Source organism: Felis catus, chromosome B3, assembly GCF_018350175.1.
Source record: "Felis catus isolate Fca126 chromosome B3, F.catus_Fca126_mat1.0, whole genome shotgun sequence".
NCBI lineage: Eukaryota > Metazoa > Chordata > Mammalia > Carnivora > Felidae > Felis > Felis catus.
The window spans coordinates 41243288-41265206 of record NC_058373.1 but is presented as its reverse complement, the minus strand read 5'-3'; the positions used below and the strand labels follow the sequence as shown (position 1 = coordinate 41265206).

Below are 21919 nucleotides of genomic sequence, written 5' to 3'. Positions count from 1 at the left end.
AAATAGCCCATTCCTCATCAAAGTGAGACTCACTAACATCCATTAATGTTTATTGGCTGAATTATTTATTATGATGATGATGATGATGATGGTTGACAAATTAGGATTTTCTTTTTTTAAATTTTTTTTTTCAACGTTTATTTATTTTTGGGACAGAGAGAGACAGAGCATGAACGGGGGAGGGGCAGAGAGAGAGGGAGACACAGAATCGGAAACAGGCTCCAGGCTCTGAGCCATCAGCCCAGAGCCTGACGCGGGGCTCGAACTCACGGACCGCGAGATCGTGACCTGGCTGAAGTCGGACGCTTAACCGACTGCGCCACCCAGGAGCCCCAGGATTTTCTAATTCCATCATTGCTTTCAGATTTATCAGTCTCCTTTCTCCATCAGTAGAGATTTTCATTGTATTTGTGGGTTATTATATGTTATTATAACAATGATTATTTATTTTGATGCCCCAAACATTCCAGATTTGGCTAGAAGATGTCCCTTCAATCTAGTTTCTATATCCTGGAGGCATGTGCTCATAATTCTCTGAGCAGTTTATCACTTTCTGGCACAAGATATTCTAGGCTCATCTCATACTTAACCCTGAAATCAGCCATTTCTACCAGGAGATAGGGTTCTCTTTTAGTAGAGAATGGTATTTAGAAGACAGGATCTTGGCACTAGGTGTGTTTATTGCTACTAAGGCATCACTGCTCCTAGGTCCTTTCAGTGGACAGTGCTGATAGAAGCCCTGTGCCTCATTTAATGGTTTTTGAATTCAATTAGGAAGGAAAGAAGAAGGAAGCAGGGAGAATAACAACTTTCATTTTTGCTTAAAAAATGTCACCACTCCTACAGTGGTAATAGTCCTGACACATTTGTTGGACTTCTGCTTCTAGCCATGATAGAAGAACAGAGGCTGGATTTACCCTCACCTTAACAACTAAAAGAACAGATGGAATATATCAAATGATGGTCTGTAGACACTGGATGGCAGGCAACGTAGGACAGTGATCTCTGAGAGAAGGAAATCAAATGAGGCGAGGTATACAATTGCCTCAGCATATTTGCTGGAGAGAATTTCCAAGCTGCAGTTCAGGGAGGGCAAATTCAAGCTAAACTCAGCGGCCTCTCTGAACTGAGGACAAAAAAGTAAAGAATTCAAGATGGCTAGCATTCACAGGGTAGAACACCAGAAAGGAGAAAACTGTACAGAAAGAAGAGAGCTGCACAAAAAGCAAAATTCAGAAATGTACAGAAGGTCCTTCTTTTTCCCTCAAGTCTTCAGCTGATGTTAATGCAGCAACTACCCAGAACTAGGGAAGGAATTACCAAAAAGTAGCAGGCAGAACAATCCTCGAGGCTCATACAGGGTTGGGAAGAATTTGTGTTACCAGAAGGAAAGAACTACAATACACAAGGCACTGGATAGAATACTAAGAAAGGTATTAGTTCAGTGGTGGGGAAAAATTTAGCCAAGCTAAAGGCTGTTCTGGTCCCTCCTAACAAAGCTTAAAAGGAAGGCTTGAAAGAATCAAATCATTTCCAAGTAATTTAACTGTATCCTATAACAAAGTTAAAGTATATTTAAATAAATACAAACTATCAAGCACCCAAAAAGGTAAAATTCACAATCTCTAGTAACCAATATATAATTACCAAACATCCCCCCCCAAAAAAAACCCCGAGAAAATATAATTCAAAATAAGTAGAAAAATTAGTCAACAGAAACAGACCTAGAAATTAGATATGTGCTAAGAAGAGAATGATATTTAAACAGGTATAAAGGTGATGTTCATTATTTGTGCATTCCATATTTGCAAATTCATCTACTCATTAAAGTTAATTTGTAACTCCCAAATCAATACTTGTGGTGCTTTCACAGTAATTTACATGCACGCAGTGACAAAAACATTTCAATCTCCTGACACACTGGTTCCTAGCTGAGGTATAACAGGTGATGCTTACACTCTTGTTTGAGCTCCGAGACTGTAAACAAGTCTCCTTTTCATGGTCTATTTAGTGTCATGCGTTTTGCAGTTTTGTGCTTTTTGTTGGTGACTTCACTATTTAAAATGGCCATGAAGCATAATGCTGAAATGCTGCTAGTTTATTTTTTTTTTTTAAGTTTATTTATTTATTTTGAGAGAGAGACAGAGTGTGTGCGTACAAGCTGGGAAGAGGCAGAGAGAGGGGGAGAGAATCCACAAGCAGGCTCCACAGTGTCAGTACAGAGCCCAATGCTGGGGGCTCAATCTCACGAACTGTGAGATCATGACCTGAGCCGAAATCAAGAGTCAGAGGCTTAACGAACTGAGCCACCAGGAGCCCCTGTCTAGTGTTTCTACGTCCAAGAAGGCTACGATATGACTTATGGAGAAAATGTATGTGTCACATAAATTTCATTCAGGCATGAGTTATGGTGCTCTTGGCCATGAGTTCAATGCTAATGAATCAATAATATATATTAAATATAATGTATTTAAATAGAAACATACATAAAACAAGGTTATATACTTGACAAAATGTGACCAGAAGTTCACAAAAACCTACCCTTATCTCTCCCTTAGGAGTAATGGTTCATTTTTCACTAATTCAATGTTCACAGTGACTTTATAGAAGAACATAACTATCCTAATAGTGAGCACTGACTGTTATTCCATGTATTTGATAAGGCAGAGAAAAGATTAATAAGCATGTTAAAGACATGGAAGACTGTCTTTACAATGTATGAATGGAAAAGTACTAGATGGGATTAAGAGCAAATCTGATTCTGCAGGAGAAAAGATTAATGACCAGAAAACACAACAATAAAAACTATCCAAAATGGAAACAGACATTAAATAAACAATAAAAAATAAATAAAAATATATTTAAAAAAATCAAAGCATTAGTGATCTGTGGGACGACTTCAAGTGAGTGGCCTTGTATACACATAACCATAGACACTGAAATGGAGTTATACAACAGAAATACATCTGAAAAATAATGAATTAAAAATTTCCAAATTTAATGAAACTATAAATCCACAGATCCAACAAGCTCAATAAATCCCAAGCACAAGGGCAGATCATAATAAAGTTGCTTAAACCTAGTGATAAAACAGAAAAATCTTAAAAGCAGCCAGAGAAAAAGGCATATTACATCAAGATTAGAATGAAAGAAAAGTTATCATGCAAGCCAGAAGACAGCAGAGGATCTTAAAGCACTAAAAGAAAAAAAATCGTGAATCTAGAATTCTATACCCAGAGAAAATATTTTTCAAAAATGAAGGTGAAATATACTCTTTTAGATATACAAGAGCCAAAAGAATTCATCACTAGCAGATCATTACAAGACATGTTAAAGGGAAAGCAGAAGGAAATTATACCGTATGGAAATTGGGAACTACATAAAGAAATAAAGAATCTAAGACCTGATAAATATGTGGGTAAATATAAAATACATACTTTAGATTTCAAATTTCTTGCAAAGACAACTGGCTGTTTACAACAAAAATAATAACAATGTGTTATGGGCTTTATAACCTATGTGTATATTAAATGTATGATAAAAGTACAAAGACTAAGAAAGGGGAAATAAAAGTATACCATTGTTAGAATTTTTAATATATATGAAGTGGTACTTGAAAGTAGCCTGTAATAATTAAAAATGTATACTATAGACCTGAAAATAATCTCTAAAAATACACATATAGCTGATAAGCCAACAAAGGAGGTAAAATGAAATAATGTAAAATATGAATTTAACAAAAAGACAAACAGAAGGAAAAGAGAAAGAACAGACAACGTGAACAGAAAGATGGTAACTTTAAACACAACCCTACCAATTATCACATTAAATGTAAACAGTCTACACACACCAATTAAAAGATAGAGAATACCAGGTTGGATGAAAAAAGCAAGACCCAATGATAGGCTGCCTTTACAAAGCCCCTTTTAAATATAAAGACACAAAAAAGTAAAAGGCAAAAATGATGGGAGACAACATACCATCCTAACACTAATATATTTGTATCAGATAAAGCAGATTTAAGGACAAAGAATATTACCAGGAGTAAAGAGAGTCACTTGGTAATGACAAAGAGGTCAATTCATTATGAAAACATAAGAATCTTAAATATTTATGGACCCAAAGAGAGTTTTAAAAGACATGAAACAAAAACTGATAAATGAAAGGAGAAATAAACAAATCCACAATTTCAGGCAGAGATTTCAACACTACTCTATCAATAATTGATACAGTAAGTAGACCAAATACTGATATTTACTGATACTTCTTTATCAGTAGAGATAAAGAAGACTTGAAAAAACAATCAACTACCTTGACTGACCAAACATTTACAGAACACTCCACTCAACAATAGCATAATACACATTTTTTCCAAGTCACATGGAATATTTACCAAAACAGACCATATTCTGGGCCATAAAATAAGTCTCAATAAATTTAAAAAAATTCATATTATACAAGATGCATTCTCTGATAACAATGAAATTAGAAATTAGTAAGAGAAAGACATCTGGAAAATTCCTAAAGATCTGGAAACAAAATAACATACTTCTAAATGACCAAAATTGTCAAAGAAGATATCCATGGTAAATTAGTACTTTAAACTGAATGAAAATGGAAACACAGCATTTCACAATGTGGAGGTTACAGCAAAAGCAATGGTGAAGGGAAATTCATAACACTAAAAATGCCTATAACAGAAAATAAGAAGGGTCTAGTATGACTGATGTAGAGCATACCTTTTCTCTCCCAACTAGCCATAAATGAATCTACAGCTTCAAAATAGAGAAGACAATTTAGTTTGATAGGACAGATCACCCTTAATCAAAATCACTGTTTTACCTTCAATGAGAAAAAACACAATGCCCACGTTATGAAGTCCCACACATCAGGAATGCCAAGAGGTTTGGGTGTCATAGTGCATGACAGCACACGCACCTGTGCGGTTAGCTGGCCTTGCTGACTGGGAATCAGGAGAAGTTAAGCTTTGCCTTCTTCCTACTTCATCAGAAGGAGAGGTTGGTAACGATGATATTGGAGGAGTCTGTGCACGACGTGTGGGAAGTACAGTGGTAGTTGGGTAACTAGAGAACATTTGCCTTTAAGAAAACAATAATGGTTAGCATAATAATCCAATTAGAAAATAATACATACATCACAACCTTCTTATAGAAGAATATTCAACCTGGAAAACTTTAAGTTAGCTATGGTTTAATGGAGGAGGGGAGAAAGACTCCCAACAATTTTAATAATCATTATCACATAGGATACATTTACTATAAAAGTAATATGTTACCATTTGTTTGGCAAAATGCTAGCAACATAGCAGGTGAGGGGAAGGCAGCAATTAATAAAATAGATTTTTATTTATTTTTTTTTTTAATTTTTTTTTCAACGTTTATTTATTTTTTTGGGGACAGAGAGAGACAGAGCATGAACGGGGGAGGGGCAGAGAGAGAGGGAGACACAGAATCGGAAACAGGCTCCAGGCTCTGAGTCATCAGCCCAGAGCCTGACGCGGGGCTCGAACTCACGGACTGCGAGATCGTGACCTGGCTGAAGTCGGACGCTTAACCGACTGCGCCACCCAGGCGCCCCTAAAATAGATTTTTAAAATACCCCTGCTTTCATGGAGCTTTCCTTCTACTATAAGAAGATGACAGGGTTATTTTGATAGGTATACAGTAGTTAAAGAATAAGGGATTTTAAAGATAGCTAAATTACAGTTACTTCAAATATAAATTTACTAGCTAGCCATGAAATTATTCACAGGTATTCAAAGTAATAGACTATAGGTAAGTTATGGAAAGAAAAGAGAACTGCCCAGTCACTTAACACAACTGAAAAACAGCATATGAATGGTATGCCAGCCATGTAGAGGGGGAAAGGTACAAGAGAGGCAGCCCCCTCAGGCTGAGAAGGCACACACTGGCTTAAGAATAAAATCCAGGAAGGTCCTCATTGACTGTCTACTCTTTAGATTTGTCCAACAAAATAACCTTTTAAGCATCAAAAAATACTGTCTACCCAGTCAAATAACTGATACATGATATTCACACAGGCAGCAGTTGTTCCCTGATCTTTCTAGTGTTAAATGATGCTTAGTCAGGCAGAGACAACAGCAGCTCTAATATAGTCCCAGCCAACAGCAGGCAAAGACTGAGAAGAAAGGAGGAGTCACAAGGTCTATGAATGCCTGTGAGAGCAAGGGAATATTATTCTACCAGTGAATGCCATGTCTACACTGCACAGCTTGGAAGGCAACAAGGATTAAAAACCATATTAGAATATCCTATCATTCTTCTTTTCCTCCTTTCTTGAACAGAAGCACCCCCGTGGAACTGTTATCAAGTGAGAGAGTTAGGATATGTGAGGACTGGGCAATGGTAGCTGCTAGGATTATTACTCCTCCTGCCCAAGACCAGAGCAGTAACTCAGTTGTGTGAGCTAAAGACTACTGCATTAAGGGTCCGGTCAGGTCCCTTATGACTCAGGTCATAATCTCTCAGTTCATGAGTTCAAGCCCCGCATCAGGCCCTCTGCTTTCAGCGCAGAGCCCACCCTCGGATCAGGTCAGATCGTCTGTGACAACCTTCTCTCTTGGCTCCCCTCTGGCTTAGGCGCACATGCACACTCTCTCTCAAAAACAAACATTAAAAAAAAAAAAAAATCACTGGGGAACCTTAATTAGAATGCAAACTGTGCCCCACCAGACCTACTGAATGAGACAGGGGGATACTTTACAGTCCCAGAGCCTTAAAAAGCCTCCCAGGTGGCTCCTGTGGACACCAAAAATTGAAAAGCATTACAGTAATAGCCCCTCTCCTACTCTCTAAGATGTCAGTCTACACAATGGGAATGATAATAACCTGTCAATTATGGGAAGGGGGGAAAGAAAGAAGAAAAAGGGAGACCAACCATTCTACTGCTCTTTATTTCACTTAGGCCCTACTTAAGGGAGCTCACAAAATAGTCACTCCCTAATGATTTTCTCTTAGAAGTTTTCATTTTGTGTATATAACTGGTAAAGTGAAACAAAAAGAAAACTCACACATTATTTGGAATTTACAAACCTACTAAAATAGGGTTGGCTGAAGAAGTATCTATTGTAAGACAGGCTCTTTCATTTGAAAAGTAGACTTGTTTGATCTTACAGTAAGAATGAAAGTATAATTAAGAAATTATGCTTAAAAGGGAAATAACTAGAGAAAATTATTTTCATGGAAGTGACCTCCATCTTGAGGCTCTAATATTCAATACAAGCGTTTACTTTTTGGGGAAAAAAATATCCAAAAGCCTAGCTGAAAGAAAAGAAAAGATCATTATAAGGAGATTGTCGGCGGCATGGGTGATAAATCCAGACCACCCCTCGACTGGCTATGAGACTTGTGCAAGTTATTTAACTTCTGAGGGGCATTCCCAACTTTAGCAAAATGGGTTTGACTTTATGATCTCTTAGGTTCCTCCTAGCTCTAGAATGCCTTTAGTTGGGCACATTCTTCACTGACAGAACAATCACGTGTTCAGAATCATAGGCATCAATACGGCAGATGTTAAAGGTCAACTTCCCTACCTGAGAAGACTAAGTGGCATCACTCCTGGGGATTCAGATGCAGGTACTGTTTCTGTGTCAGTGACTGGAGTGGTGGCAGTCGTGGTGTCTTCCAGCGAGCTGCTCATAAAGGAAGTTGTGCTCGAGGCTGATGGGCTAGTGGTAACTGGTGTTTGTGCCTGCTGCGCTTGGTCACTTTCTTCAGCTTGTTGATCAATCTCTATAAACCAAGGTAAATATTAAGAAAGTAGTAAGGATTTGTTTTATCACAAGTGACATATAAATGAAAAACTTACAATATGAAAAGTTTCTAAATATATTTCCCAAGTGCCAATTTCTATGACATATTTTTTTAATGTTCTTGCATATATATACCCTGTATTCACTACTGTAGAGCCTTACTACAGACTCTACTAATAAATACACTTTTGTAATAAATTTTCTTTTTTAGAGAAGAAGGTTCTCTTAAAAACAAAAAAGAAGTCACCTGGGTGGCTCAGTCAGTCAAGAGACCACCTCCTGATTTCTGCTCAAGTCACGATCTCACAATTCCTGAGATCAAGACATGCATTGGGCTCTGTGCTCATTGCTCAGAGCTTGCTTGGGATTTCCTCTCTCTCTCTCTCTCTCTCTCTCTCTCTCTCTCTCTCTCTCTCTCTGTGCCCCTCCCCGGCTTGCACGTACGTGCTCTCTCAAAACAAACTTAAAAAAAATAAAAATAAAAACAAAAATAGTCTCACTTTTGTTTTTATGATTTGACTAGAGGTTCTCTAAAGGTTATCTAATCATTAAAATTCTATTTCCTGGTTGCACCTGAGTGGCTCAGTTAAAGTATCCACTCTTGATTTCGGCTCAGGACAGGATCTCACAGTTCAGGGAATTGAGCCCTGCAATCAGGCTCCATCCTGCCAGCACAGAGCCTGCTTGGGATTCTCTCTCCCCGCCCCTCCCCGACTTTCTCTCTCTGTCTGTCTGTCTGTCTGTCTCTCTCTCTCTAAACAAACAAACTAAAAAAACGGCTGTGTTTCCTGGGCATCTGGGTGGCAAAGTCAGTTGAGTGTTCGACTCTTGATTTCAGCTCAGGTCACAATCACAGAGTTGTGGGATCGAGCCCCACATCAGGCTCTGCACTGAGTATGGAGCCTGCCTGAGTTTCTCTCTCTCTCTATCCCTATGTGCTCTCTCTTGCTCTCAAGTAAAAAAAAACAATAAATTTTTAAAAAAACTGTATTTTCTTAGCACTTTGATTTTGATGTGCCTATCTTTAGACTTTACATAGGCAAAGATGAAGACATGTAAATACAAGTAATACATGTAAATATAATACAAATCTAGATAGAAACCCCATGCTCTAAAAAGGACAATGTCTCACAAAATAAACTACTCCCAAGAACTAAAAAATTAATTAAAATGTCTAAGAGCTTACAAAGTATTTATAATTTTTTTTCTTATCTGGTGAGGGAGCTTACAAATAAAGAGAATATCAAGATAGCAGTTACCACAAAGACAGCTAATTCTATTGGGGTTGCTAAATGGCCACATACCTACATAATCATGATCTTAATACTATTTATATGCAACATGTACTTCCTTCTGCCTATCTACCATTTAATCTATGAAAGGAAGAAAGGGAGTGAGGAAAAAGGGAAGGTAGGAGGAAGAAGAAGGGAAAAAAGAAAAAAGGAAAAGAAGTTCCATGAAGGCAAGGGACTCTGTTCACTGCTGACTTTTCAAGAACCAAGAAGAGTACCTGGCATATAACAGGGACTCAGTAAATATTTACTGAATAAACTTCATTTTTATCTCAGAATTCATATTCCAAAAGGTGAAGATAAAGATAAAATAAGGGCTTTTTTTCCCTACAATACAGAATCTATAAAAGTAATACTTTAAATGTCTCTGAGAAGATATCAGTATATATACTATATATGTTTTGAATGAGATCAATAAATTATTGAGTACCTTTTGTGGCATGAGTTAAGTTTTACAAAACGTAGTAATAATTATTAAGTTCTGTGCTTGTATACGTTTTAAATAGAAAATTATAGGTAAACAGGTAATTATTAATATAAAAGAAACAAACAAAAAAACCTGTTTACCTTGCAAAGGAAAAACAATGTGAAAACTGCTGTGGCCAAAAAAATTTTTGATGAATAACTTATGGAATATATCACATCTGACATGAATAATTTCAACAACACATAAGGAAAAGAAAAAGCAGATAACATACCTTGCTTAATTTTGCCCCCAAACTGGTCTTCCAGGAGCCCATGGACCACCAATTTGTAGATCATGGCTTGAGCTCGTTCCAGATCAGCTAATCCCAACGCTCTCTTTATGGGCGACCGCATGACAGCTCGCTTCACCATGTGTCGCATCAGGAACTGCAAGGCTGCTCGCATCTCTACATCTTCATGAACAACTGGAGAGCTTGCACAGTCTGAGTTATGGCCATTTTCAGCCAGAACTTTTGGTATCAGCAACAGCTCAGCATATTTACTACAGCCAAGAAGAGCACTAAGTGATTTCATAGCACCGAGGTAGAGATAGGACAGTTGGACTGCTCTGATTTCTGATTGGGCTATGTCATGGTTTTTGGATATGTGTTCGTGATTTTTTCTTTTTCCTTCTGTTATCTGATGTTGGGATTCCACACTTGGCAGTGTTGGGTCTAAAGAAAATGAAGCTATTTCGTTTTCGGATTTGGAGGCTGTGGTACCCTGATTTTTGACATCATCGGATGTTAAGCCTGTTCGTGTATCTAAAGCAGATTCACTCTCGGTTTTCTGCTCAACATCTCCTTTCTCCTCAGACTCATGTCGGTGTTTCTTTTCATGTCGCTTGGTGCTCTGTTTGCCCATGTCTTCATGAATACCAGTCAGATATGTGAGGTCCAGCAACACAGAAGCCGTCAGGCCTCGGAATCGCGCCACATCAAAAGGCAATGGTTCACAGGGCTCCAGATTATACAATGGAGTATCACTAGGCGACCAAAAAGTTGGGAAGCTTTAATAAAGATCAGAATGACACAGGAAGAAGCAAGTGAGGGATAGACGGGAGGAAGGTACAGAAAATAATGTAAACAAATAAGATGTATCATGTACACAGTACAAAGCATAATTTACACAAACTAGAGAAATCATTACAAAGAGAAAAATAAATCTATTATGAGAAAATGGGGAGATGTGATGCTAAATGCAAAAGCAATGAGATGTGCATGTACTTTCAAATCAGAATATTGTTACTACAATGCAAGCCAGGAATTAGCAAAATTTCTGTAAGAGAGCCAAATAGTAAATACAGCTTTCAACCCTGCCATCATAGTATGAAAGCAGTCACTGAATACCTAAATGAATGTGTGTGGCTGTGTAACATTATTTACAAACATAAGAGGTGGGCCAGATGTAGTCTGTCTATCCCTGATATAAGCTATGTGGAAAGTTTGTATAATAAATTTTACTTATTATGTGCGTAATGACTATAACCTATTTCAGAGAAGACTTTATTTCCATTTAAAACATAACTTTGTAGTCTTCAATTAATGCCTCTAATTTGTAGTTTAAGCAAAAATAGGATCACACGCTTCCTGATATTTGGCAAAAATTTACTGAAGTTTAAAAATGTAAGTACACAAAAAATGTAACAGCTTTAGCAAGCATCTAAAGTTTGGTGGCATAAATTTTTTATATTAACCTAAATCTTAATTTTAGCTTAACCTTAATCTTTATTTTCCCTTTGTCTTATTTCCTTATTTGTTTTGATTATTCTGCTATGTTACATTTACATTTTAATAAGGAATCATAAATCCTTTCTGAAACAAGGCAAAGAATAAAAAAGGTAAATACTTTCATGTAACACTGTAAAATTTTCATTGGTTTCTTAGCTTGGTGGAATGGGGTAAAGTAGGGTCCATTAACTCCTAAAATTGTGTATAAAGGTTACACATGTGTTATTTTCAGCTGAGAGAATCTATAGCTATTGTTACATTCTAAAACAGCACTGCCTCCAAAGAAATCTTATGAATCTTATGAATCTATTGTCCCATGTCATATTAACACTATTAAGCAATCACTTTAGGCAATATAATGAACAGTTACATATTATAATTAATAAATCCACATTTTCAAAGAAGATACATGACGTATTTCCTTTGAAACGTACGAAGTTTCTTTTTCTCACAAATCCTATCTGACTGCAAACATGTCTAAATGCGTTTAAGTATATCATTTGTGTTAAATAAACGTAATTTCCATATCTATCCAAAATATTGCACACTGAAGGGACAGAAGTATGTGCTTAAAAAAAAAAAAAAAATTAAGAGTACTTATATCACAGTTAATCCCAAACTTAATTTTAGTCACTCAAATGTTTCTGCCTACACTCAAAGCCCACCTACACAAAATGTAACTGACAAATCTGCTGGCTGCTTTTTTCTATCCCGGTATGTAATGGAAATGATCAAAAAGCAAGTAGCCAAATGAAAAATAAAGACGGATCCCAGTTAAACCTAAATTAGTGAGCTTACCATTTCTCCACAAAACAAAATAAACAAAACAAAACAAAACACCATATATTTTATTAACTACTAGTATTCCAGGGAACATGGGTTTGAGATATATTCCTTTATGAAATCAAATTACTCATACCCAACTGTATGAAAAAAACTTATTTTAAAAACTGGCTCACCTAAAACACAGTTACTCACTGTCCATAGGCAATGGCCCATTTCACCATTAAATACTCGTTTGCTAAAAGTGTAACTCAACAGATCATACCTGATGGTAATTTCTGCTTCATCCCATTGGACCTTAGCAGACGTGCTGCCCTCTTTGACCACTCCCAGCAGCGTGGCATGGCGCCCAGTTTGCTTGTGAACACACCGACCTCCAACTCTAAGACCAGCATCAACTCCTCCTATCACTGCCAGCACAGGCCACACCTCTATGCAAAGGGTCCTCAGCTGCGGCTCTGAGAGGTCAGCAAGGCCATGTCTATTATGTTTACCTTTCTCTTCCTCTTTGCTTTCCTTCTCCTCTCTCATTTCATTTTCCTCTCGGCTTTGAACCGAGCGGCTTTTCTTTAGCTTCTGACCTGACTCTTTAATACATATCTTAATTTTATGCAGCCTTTCCATCATTTTTTTGTTAATGCAGTAAGTCCAACGGTCTGTTCGGTGAAGGATACGGATAAGCTGAATAGTGGCCTCCGCCAGCACTGCTGCTACTGGACTACAAATAGGGTCTCCTGGAAGTAAGTCTCGTGGTGTCCCACGCATTTGCATATCACAAATTTTCACCTATAAGAAAAAAAGAAGGCGGCAAATGTGTGATTAATAGTTCTTATAAACCATTAGTCACTATACATTCTAGTACATGTAATCCCATGTTGAACTAGTGTTTGGTCTCCTAATATATATGCGTATTTATACCACTGGATGCTGGTAGAGTGAGAAAATATTACAAATTTACTAAAGTTAGGAGCAGTATGGTCCTCTGAAACAAGGTGCCCCATTATTTAAACTTCCTCCTGCAGCCTGTGAGTATTAGAGCTGTTGCAGCCACCCAAAAGGTGGATATAGACTAAGGTGTATGTGACTGGCTCAATTTACTCCCTACCCTGCCCCCCCCCCCCACAACAAAAAAGCCTTGAGAATCTAGTCATTCTTATCCTCAAGACAAGTCCTCAGAGCATCTTACACTGTTCAATGGTTACAAAGATAAAATTGTTAAGTCTAGATAACTGGGATATTCACAACCTACACACATTTCAAATAAGACACTGAGGTTAAATTAAAAGAAGAGCAAGATTTGGATCCAGATCTTAATTCTGCACAATCTTAGGAAATTATTTAATCTCACTAAACCTCAGTTTTTTCATCTGAAAAAAAATTGCACTAATAATGGTAACTGTCTCTTATGGTTAAAGATTGAGACGATGTACTTAAACTGCTTATTACTACAGTGCCAGATACATAGTAAATGTTCAAAAAGAGGTTAACTACCATTAATATTGTTTTCATCAGAGACTGTGAAACTTATCAGAAAAGGCTTCTGGACAGAATAAATTGATTGCGACACAGTGTACAGGTGAATTAATTCCTTCAAGGTTCATAGATGTTGGGGAGCAATAGGCCATCACTCTAACCAGGTGATAGCAGAGACTATTTTGGGCTGCAAGAATATCATCAAGGAAAGGGATGACTGCAGGTACTGGGCTGTCTCTGAACTTCATCCCCAGTTTTGCTGACTACCTACTCAGGAGGCAGCTCCCTTCACTTATAAAATGCTAGCTTAAAATTACATGACCTTGAAAATTTTAAAAACACATTTAAAAGCACAGAATAAAAGGTAACTTTCATAGGTAGGACTGATCAAGTTCAGCACTTCCATTATAGATATATGACAGTGTGAAAACTTTCTACTACAAAAGAACTAGAAATTCTGGAGACGAGAGCTAGGCCACACTTCATCCTCAAGTGAAAGGATGTGGTAGAAAAGAAAGCAACAGGGAGACCACAAAGACGTTTGTCTCTTCTTGGCTTTTAGATGAAGAAAAAAAAAGTTTTTAGCGAGAGTATAGCCCTTTAATACTGTCCTCCTGAAGGTTTGGGGTTCAAATTAATACCATCTATAAGGTGTCAGAACCCCCTCAGCTGAATGAACCTCAGGTTCCATATCACAACTGGATCTGCCATTATTCAGCTAAGGGTATCTGGTTACATTTAAGATTATTTCTAGATCTCTTTCTCGAATGAACAACTGCCAATGAACCAGATTACTCCTAAACTATCGCCTATGATTCCTATAATTGAAAGTTGACTCATTACATTCAAATTGCCAGAATATCAAATAGTGCCTTAATGAAGAGGAAAGGCAATTTCTAAAAGTAATCTAACTTTCTAGGAGAATACATTACCTGAACAGGTACTTTTAATGGTAGAAATAGTTTATTCCATTTATAAACTCTATCTGATCCTAACAAATATTAATTTAAAAGAAGACAAATATCCTTCACACTTAAGTATAAATGTTTGAAGTTTCATTACCTTCTCCCCTGGGTTGCTACTATAGAACATTACACACGGGTATAACTCTGCTGCGTCCACATCTTCAAAAGCCAATTTGGGTTCCTATAGTGTGGCAGAGGAGACAAAAACACATTTTTTAAAAAAATATGGAATATCTAATTACATTAAGACTCAAAGCTCTTATGAGACAGAACACAATTTATAAGATCAAATCTCAACCCTGCTAACCAAGAAAATTCCACATATAACTAATGATCCTGATTTGTTCATCTGCTTCAAAAATCTTACTGGGAATTTACTATCTTTCTGTTGTTTCTGTGGTCCTGGTAAATACTAAAAGAACCAAAAGGTATTAGAGAAAAAGCAAAGGGTGGATAACGTATTAATTGAGTAATCAGCACTTAAATAACTGAGTTGAGTGTAAATAAAAAAGAAAACATGCAATGCTTGTCAATGAGTTTCAGTACCTCTCCATTTTTCCCAAAGGAAATGGTTCTGGCTTCCATGTCTAACACACAGGTAATGAAATCTCCTTGAGTAAAACTGGACAACGTCAGAGTCTGTTCTCCATTGTGATAGAGGTTACCACTGTAGGCCCGGTACAGCCACATATCGGAGGTAGTACGGTGGTTAAAGTCATGTACTGGCCAGCGAGAAACTCCAACACACGTGCCTTCATTACCTCTGTTTTCCTTCACAATGTAAAACTAAAATGAAAATGGTAACGTTCACTAATATCCAAAAAACTTGTTTATGTATAATTAACTGTATAAACCAATACTGGGGAATATGCTCACAAGTAACATTGATGCATTTATGGGAATACGGTAAGTTCATTTTCAGCCCAAGTGAAAATAACATATAAATGAAACAATTTCATCATTTTATAAAATAAATGAAAATTCACTAGACTAGAACAATTCTAACTCATTAAAACATAGTTACAGTATTATTTGGAGAAAATAGAGAGAGACAAGTGGGAAAAGATGGTGCTCTGGTGCCTGGTGGGCTACAGAGTTACAGGTGTTATGAAACAGCAGGTAAACTGCTATCTGTTGAGAGAGATAAAAGTTACCTATGGAATTCAAAAGTAATAGATCCAACCATAGGAGAGTTAGTTCACTGACTCCAGTGACTGCTTTAGGCCCTGTTAGCTAAAGTGAGTCAAAAAGAGGATAAAGTTTGTAGTGTGCTCTCTTGTAGGCGGGAAGAGAAAGGGGCCCAAACATCCTTATAAAAAGGCTTTGGATGGGCCAATAATAAAAATTAACTTGCAGTTGCCTCTCCTCTGGGCAGGAGGGGGAAGAGTTCAAATTTCCCTGAAGGAGAGTTCTGGGTAGATCAAAAATATTAGAAGTTTGTGTTGCTTTTTCCTCCAAGAGGAAAAAAGATCAATCAGTTCCCAAAGCTGGAGCAAAGCTTTAAATAAACAAAAAAGAAAAAAGAAATGAAAATACAAACACCTCTCTAGATATTTTCTTTAGCCTAGATGCTTCCACTGCTGTAGCAGTGGTCCTGACCCAATGAATTACCCTAAAGTTACTGCTAGGGCTTTGAGTAAACCTGAAATCTGAGGGTAAAAGTAAATTTTTAAAAAAAGCATTTGCAAGTGTTCTGTGGCTACTGCACCTGGATGTATGATAAAAATTGATGTAAAATTAATAAATCCTAAGGGATCATCCTGATCAGTGAAAGCTGCAAAAGAAAAATTGTTAGGGAGATCCAACTTCCATGTTTTCTGCCACCAGTGGGTAAATTTAAACTCTTTTGAGTACTGGAGACAAAAATAAGTTTCCATAACTGATGATTTTTGCCTCTGGAAAAAGAGAGACCAAATAAAAAGAGTGGTAATCTCCAGAGAGAGATACACAGATACACTTTCAGAGTTTTAAAAAGCAGTTTTACTTGCCATTGAGTTCTTGTAAAATCTGATATCTGACTCTTAGAGGCTAATGATTTTCCAACCTAAATTTTGACTGGCGAAATTTGGACTCTAAAGACTGACAAGGCAAAAAAACAAAAACAAAACAAACAAACAAAACCACCTACAAAAGTATTACTTGTCACTTTGACTTAAAACACAGCAGTTTGGTCTTACAAGCATCTATGCTTCATTGCTGCCAAAAAAGTTGCTTAGCTTTTTAGAATCCTGAATTTATAGATCCTAATTACCTGGACCTGACTCTAATCTAAAACCTGAAATTATCTGCCTTGGGCTGTTTCAACCTAACATGAGCTATGCTCAACTTAAAAGCAGAAACTGGCCCAATGAACAAAACCTAAATTCTGGGACTATTGTGGATTTAGGACTCCTCTGTGGGGCCAAAAACTATGAAAATATCATCGATTCTGCTGGACTGTCCAGATCACTTGCAGATACCCCTGGGTAAGGGCTTTTTCTTTTATGGAACCATCTAAATTTGAACTAATTGGCTCCATATTTCTGACAAAGAAAATGATTATACTCCTAACTTGCAATTCCTGCTCAAAATAGAAAGTTGGAGGAAGGCATACCCCAGGGAGTATAACCCTGCCATCCACTCTTAATTAACTGGACTGTCAACCTCTTCTTGGGGACATCCCACTGCTGCTGACTTATGCTCAGGTTTTTGGATTAGTTGCAGTTTGCAACAACAGACTGATAGCTTGACTACATGTCACATCTTTCTTCTGATACACTTATTTTAGTAAGGCCTTTTATTAAAAGAAGCTCTCGCAGAAAGAGATTTATCTTTCTAGGCTGCTAACTAGATAAATGATCAGGATAAAAGAGGAGGTTTTTAAACTTTCTATTTTGAAATAAAAAAATTTTTTAACTGGGCTTTTGTCCTGACCAATCTCCCAACTAACTCTTCTGGTTAAGTTGTATGAAAATGTTTTTGTGTGAAAATTCTTTTGTCCTTGCACCCAACCCTTCTGGAAAAAAGGTCTAAATGAAGACAAAAAAAATGATGGAAAAAATCTGAAGTTATAATTACTAAATGAGACATACTGATTTTAGAATAAGGGGGGAAAAAAAAACAAAAACCCAGACCCTTGGGAAGTGTGGAGGAGTGGGGAAGGCATTAACGATCTTTGTTTTTGAGAACTGCTTCTCTTTAGAGGGGAAAAAAATCCATATTGTCTTGAAGGCTACTGTGAGTACTTCATATTCAACCTGACTGCTGAGCCTCCCATTACAAATGACAGGCTATAAGAAACAGGGGGTGGCTGGCCCCAGCACCTGCACATTTCCAGCACACCTCTAGATGTCATGCTCTTCAGGCAGATAAAGTGAAGTCAGAGAAAAACAAAACCATTTAAATGACTGCCTTTAGGCAGTATCTGAGTCCCACTGACTCTAGATTATTCAAACTGCACTGGGAATAGAGAGTGGGGGGCCCTCTGGTGGAATGTCACATTGGGGCCCTGTTAACATGTTCTGCTTAACCTGATTAGGGGTATCCTAACAATTATAAACTCTTTGTTTCCAGGGATAGCATGTATGCCTTCTAGAATTGTATTTCTTGTGTATACACCCTATCATGACACTACCTGAGCCCTGGACTGGCCAGAGGTGTGCTGTGCTGAACTGATGCCTAAGTGAGTTAATATAAAAACTTAAAGACAAATCCACATGGCTTTCTATGACAGACATTTATGGTTAATGAGATTTGTTTTTAACTAGCTAAGTCTAAAACCACCAAGGAAGCATAACTGAAGTCAATAGTACAGGCTGGTCTCACCCTGTTGCCTGGCGCCCTACTGATAATAATATACTATATTATTTATAGTATATACTACACACACACACACACACATACATATATATATATATATATATATATATATACATACATGCATACACACACACACACACACACACACACACACACACACACACACTATATAATTTTACTATAAAGACACTATGGCCAAGAGCCAACGGGGTCAACTGTGACAAAAACGAATTAATATAGCAGAGACTGCCATCTCTGGCATAGAAAGGCCTGCTTGCAATGTTGGTCCTTGGCAGGCATCTGGAACTAGAATGATAACCAGTTCCCTTCAGTGATAAAAACTTTACAAGAAGGGTAGCTCATTGTGCCTAAACTGTTTTGTACAACGTTATAGTTTAACATAAACACCTGCTTTCCTTCTGGGAATCTAAAATTTTAGTGTATGTCAGAGGGTGACCAGCACCCAATAAAAATCTTGGGCATGGAATCTCTAATGGGCTTTCCCAGGCAGAAACATCACATCATTATTGTATTTTCATGGCTGAGTATGATCTCTGTGATCCTTCATGAGAGGGATTATCATAATTTTTTAACTGTTCATTTAAAAAAAAAATTTCAGGTAACTTTAGAAGACATTATAGAAGTTACAAAAATAATAGAGTTCCTGTATACCTTCATTCAGTTTCCATTTATGTTAACATCTTACATAATGATAAAACATTTACATATGATTTTTTTTTTTTTTTTTTTTAAGTAGGCTCCATGCCCAACATAGGGCTTGAACTCACAACCCTGAGATCAGGAGTTGCATGCTCTACTGACTGAGCCAGCCAGGCGTCCCTACATATGATTTTTAAAAAGTTTTTGATACACATTTTTGGTAAGAACATTTTTTGGTAAGGACTAAAACACAAAATGCTAAAAACTACTTGGAATTCTACATACCTTCCACTGATAGCATCCAGAAGTTACTCCAGTTGATGCCAATCCATATCCTTTTCCTCCACTGCCATGAGTTAAAATCTGTCCATTCTCCACTAGACAACACTGAGCTTTCTCTGGATCAAAGGATACTTCTTGTATAGGAAGATTCTCATCTTCTTCCTCTAACTCTCCCTGCTTCTACCAAAAAGGAAGCTGGGTCAGTATTTTGGAATAATTCAGATCTCAGTTAATATATATTCTAAGACTCTTTGGTTTTATTTCACAAATATTTATTAAGTATCTACTATGTACCAGGTACAATGTAAGCAAGGAAACTCAATGATAAATACAGCGGGGTCCATGCATAAAGCTTACGGTCCAATTAGGGTCAAAGAAATAAGTACCACCAGTACTGTGGAGAATAACAAGAGTTACATGCAAGTATTGCAGAAACAAAAAGGTTTAAGTGTCTAAACATGCTTGGGAAAGAGAAGGAAAGCATTCAAAAGAGGAGGACTTCTGAGGTGAGTCCTAAATAATGAGGCATTCAGCAGATGGTCAAAGAAGAGGAAGACATTTAGGCAGTATATAAACCATGGTGCCAAGGCATGGAGGTACAAAAGAGTTCAGTGATCTATGGTAATTGTAAGCAGTGTGGAATGTCTAGAGGATGAGACAGCAAAAAAGGAGGCTAGAAAGAGAAAAGAGAACATAATGGAATGTCTTGAATGCCATTTTAAGTTTGAACCTAACAGATAACAGGGAGTGCCTACACAAATTTATATAGAGAATCTCTAATCAGATCTGTGCTTTAGAAACATTGTTCTACCAGGTGTATATAGGATGAAGGCAGAGAGATCAATCAGAAGATTATCACAAGAGTTCAAGTAAAAAATACTGAGAACTTGAACTTATTAATTCATTCAATGAGTATTAAGTATCTACTACTATACCAGGTCCTATATATTCAGAGGTATATTAGATAGATAGAGATAAGATCTCTGATCTCACAGAACTTATATTATATATGTTACATATTATATATTATATATTAATTAAAAATATGATATATATTATATTTATTAACTATAATATATTATATTTTATATATATATTAGAACTTACATTTTAGAAGGTAGAGATAGAAGATAAATAAAAAATATCAGGTAATAAGTGCTATGTCAAAATTAAAGCAAATCATGTAACAGAGTATGTGACAATTAACTCTAGATTGAGGATAAGGAAAGGACTCTCTGAAGTGATAATTGAGACCTGAATAGTAAGAAGAACTTGACATCTGAAAAACCTATGGGGGAAGTACTCTAGGTAGAAAGAATAGCCATGCAAAGCAAAAACGAAGGAACAAACTTAGTGTGTTCAAGAAACAGGAAGAAGGCAAGTTGTTCTGAGTGCAGTGAGCAAAGGGGGGAGAACGAATAGTTCTAGATTTTATCCCAAGAATGATGAGAAACCAATGGAAGGTTTTAAGCACAGTACCAACATGCTATGACTTACAATTTAAAAGATCATTCTAAATCCCATGCAGAGAAAGGACTATAGGGAATTAAAAATGAAAACAAAAAGGCCATTTAGGAGACTACTGCATAGTCCAAGTCAGAGACGATAGTGGCTTGGAACAGGGTGATGGCAGAGAAATGAGGAGGTGGGCAAATTCAAGTTATATTTTACAAAGGAAACAATAGGACTTGGAGATTGTATGGAGGGAGAAAATGGGGGGCGGGAGGGTAGTGGTGACAGAAAGAGGATAACACCTAGGTTTTTTTTAGTCAAGTCACTAACTAGGAAGATAGGAAAGCTGAGGAAGGAATAGGATCTGATAGGACTAAAAATGCTATGAAGTATGAGATGCCTACTAGACTATCATTCAAGTGGTAAGGCAAGTAGAAGATGGATATGGTAGCCCAGAATTCAGGGAAAATGTTAGAACTGGAATTAAAAATTTGGGAAGCAACAGCATATGTGTCTGAATAAGGTTTTGTTGGGTGAAGGAAAGGGAATGGGGATGATGGTGAGAAAAAGAAGGGGTCTTGGGAGGCCTGGGATAATCTAACACTTAAACAGAAGAGGGAAGAACCAATATAAAAGAATGAGAAGAGGTCACTGTACTGAGATAGAAGGAAAACCAGAAAAAGTGTGGACTCAAAAAACCAAGAGAAAGATTAAGGTAGCTAAATGAATGGATTTAAGAGCTATATAGGAAGTAAAATCAATGGGGCCCAATGACTATGTGGATCGGGAGACATCAGGAAAATCCAGAATTCCCAAGAATTCAGGTTTGAAATGCTATGTGAATGATGGTGCCATCAATTAGAAAATGGAACAGGGAGAAAAGTATAAAGATCTGATGGGGAGACACCTGGGCTAGCATTTAAGTTTGGAAGGCACTGCATACAGGTGAAAATGGTCCCGAATACACTGAGGCTGTTGGAAAAGCTAAGACTGGAACTCTGAGGGCCAGCAGTGTTTGGGATGGAGGCTAGGAGAACGTGGCACCAAAGAAGAGATGCCTCTAGAGGGAACCAAGGATGGGCAGAGGACTAGCGATGTAGAATAAGGTAGTTTTGAAAACAACAGAAGGCTAGAGTTTCCAGAGATGGAGTAAGATGTGGACAAAAAAGTGTATCCTATATTTAGCAATTGGCACTTACCTTTGTCATTTAATTTCGGGGCTCTGAT

The 21919-nt window shown here is 37.2% G+C and overlaps 1 protein-coding gene across 9 annotated transcripts in view; it reads right to left on the bottom strand.

The window, feature by feature from the left end:
* HERC1 (HECT and RLD domain containing E3 ubiquitin protein ligase family member 1) overlaps nt 1-21919 on the bottom strand; it is a 143664-nt gene that overhangs the window by 48769 nt on the left and 72976 nt on the right. For 7 of the 9 annotated variants that reach the window (XM_023255225.2, XM_023255233.2, XM_023255228.2 and 4 more), the window contains 7 exons: nt 19244-19420; nt 15047-15286; nt 14598-14681; nt 12328-12848; nt 9783-10558; nt 7574-7772; nt 4939-5099 (listed from right to left, as the gene is read on the bottom strand). In XM_023255225.2, the coding sequence (XP_023110993.2) occupies nt 4939-5099; nt 7574-7772; nt 9783-10558; nt 12328-12848; nt 14598-14681; nt 15047-15286; nt 19244-19420 (2158 nt within the window). The remainder of the gene's footprint in view (nt 1-4938; nt 5100-7573; nt 7773-9782; nt 10559-12327; nt 12849-14597; nt 14682-15046; nt 15287-19243; nt 19421-21919) is intronic. The other 2 variants (XM_023255231.2, XM_023255227.2) reach the window with 2 other exon arrangements.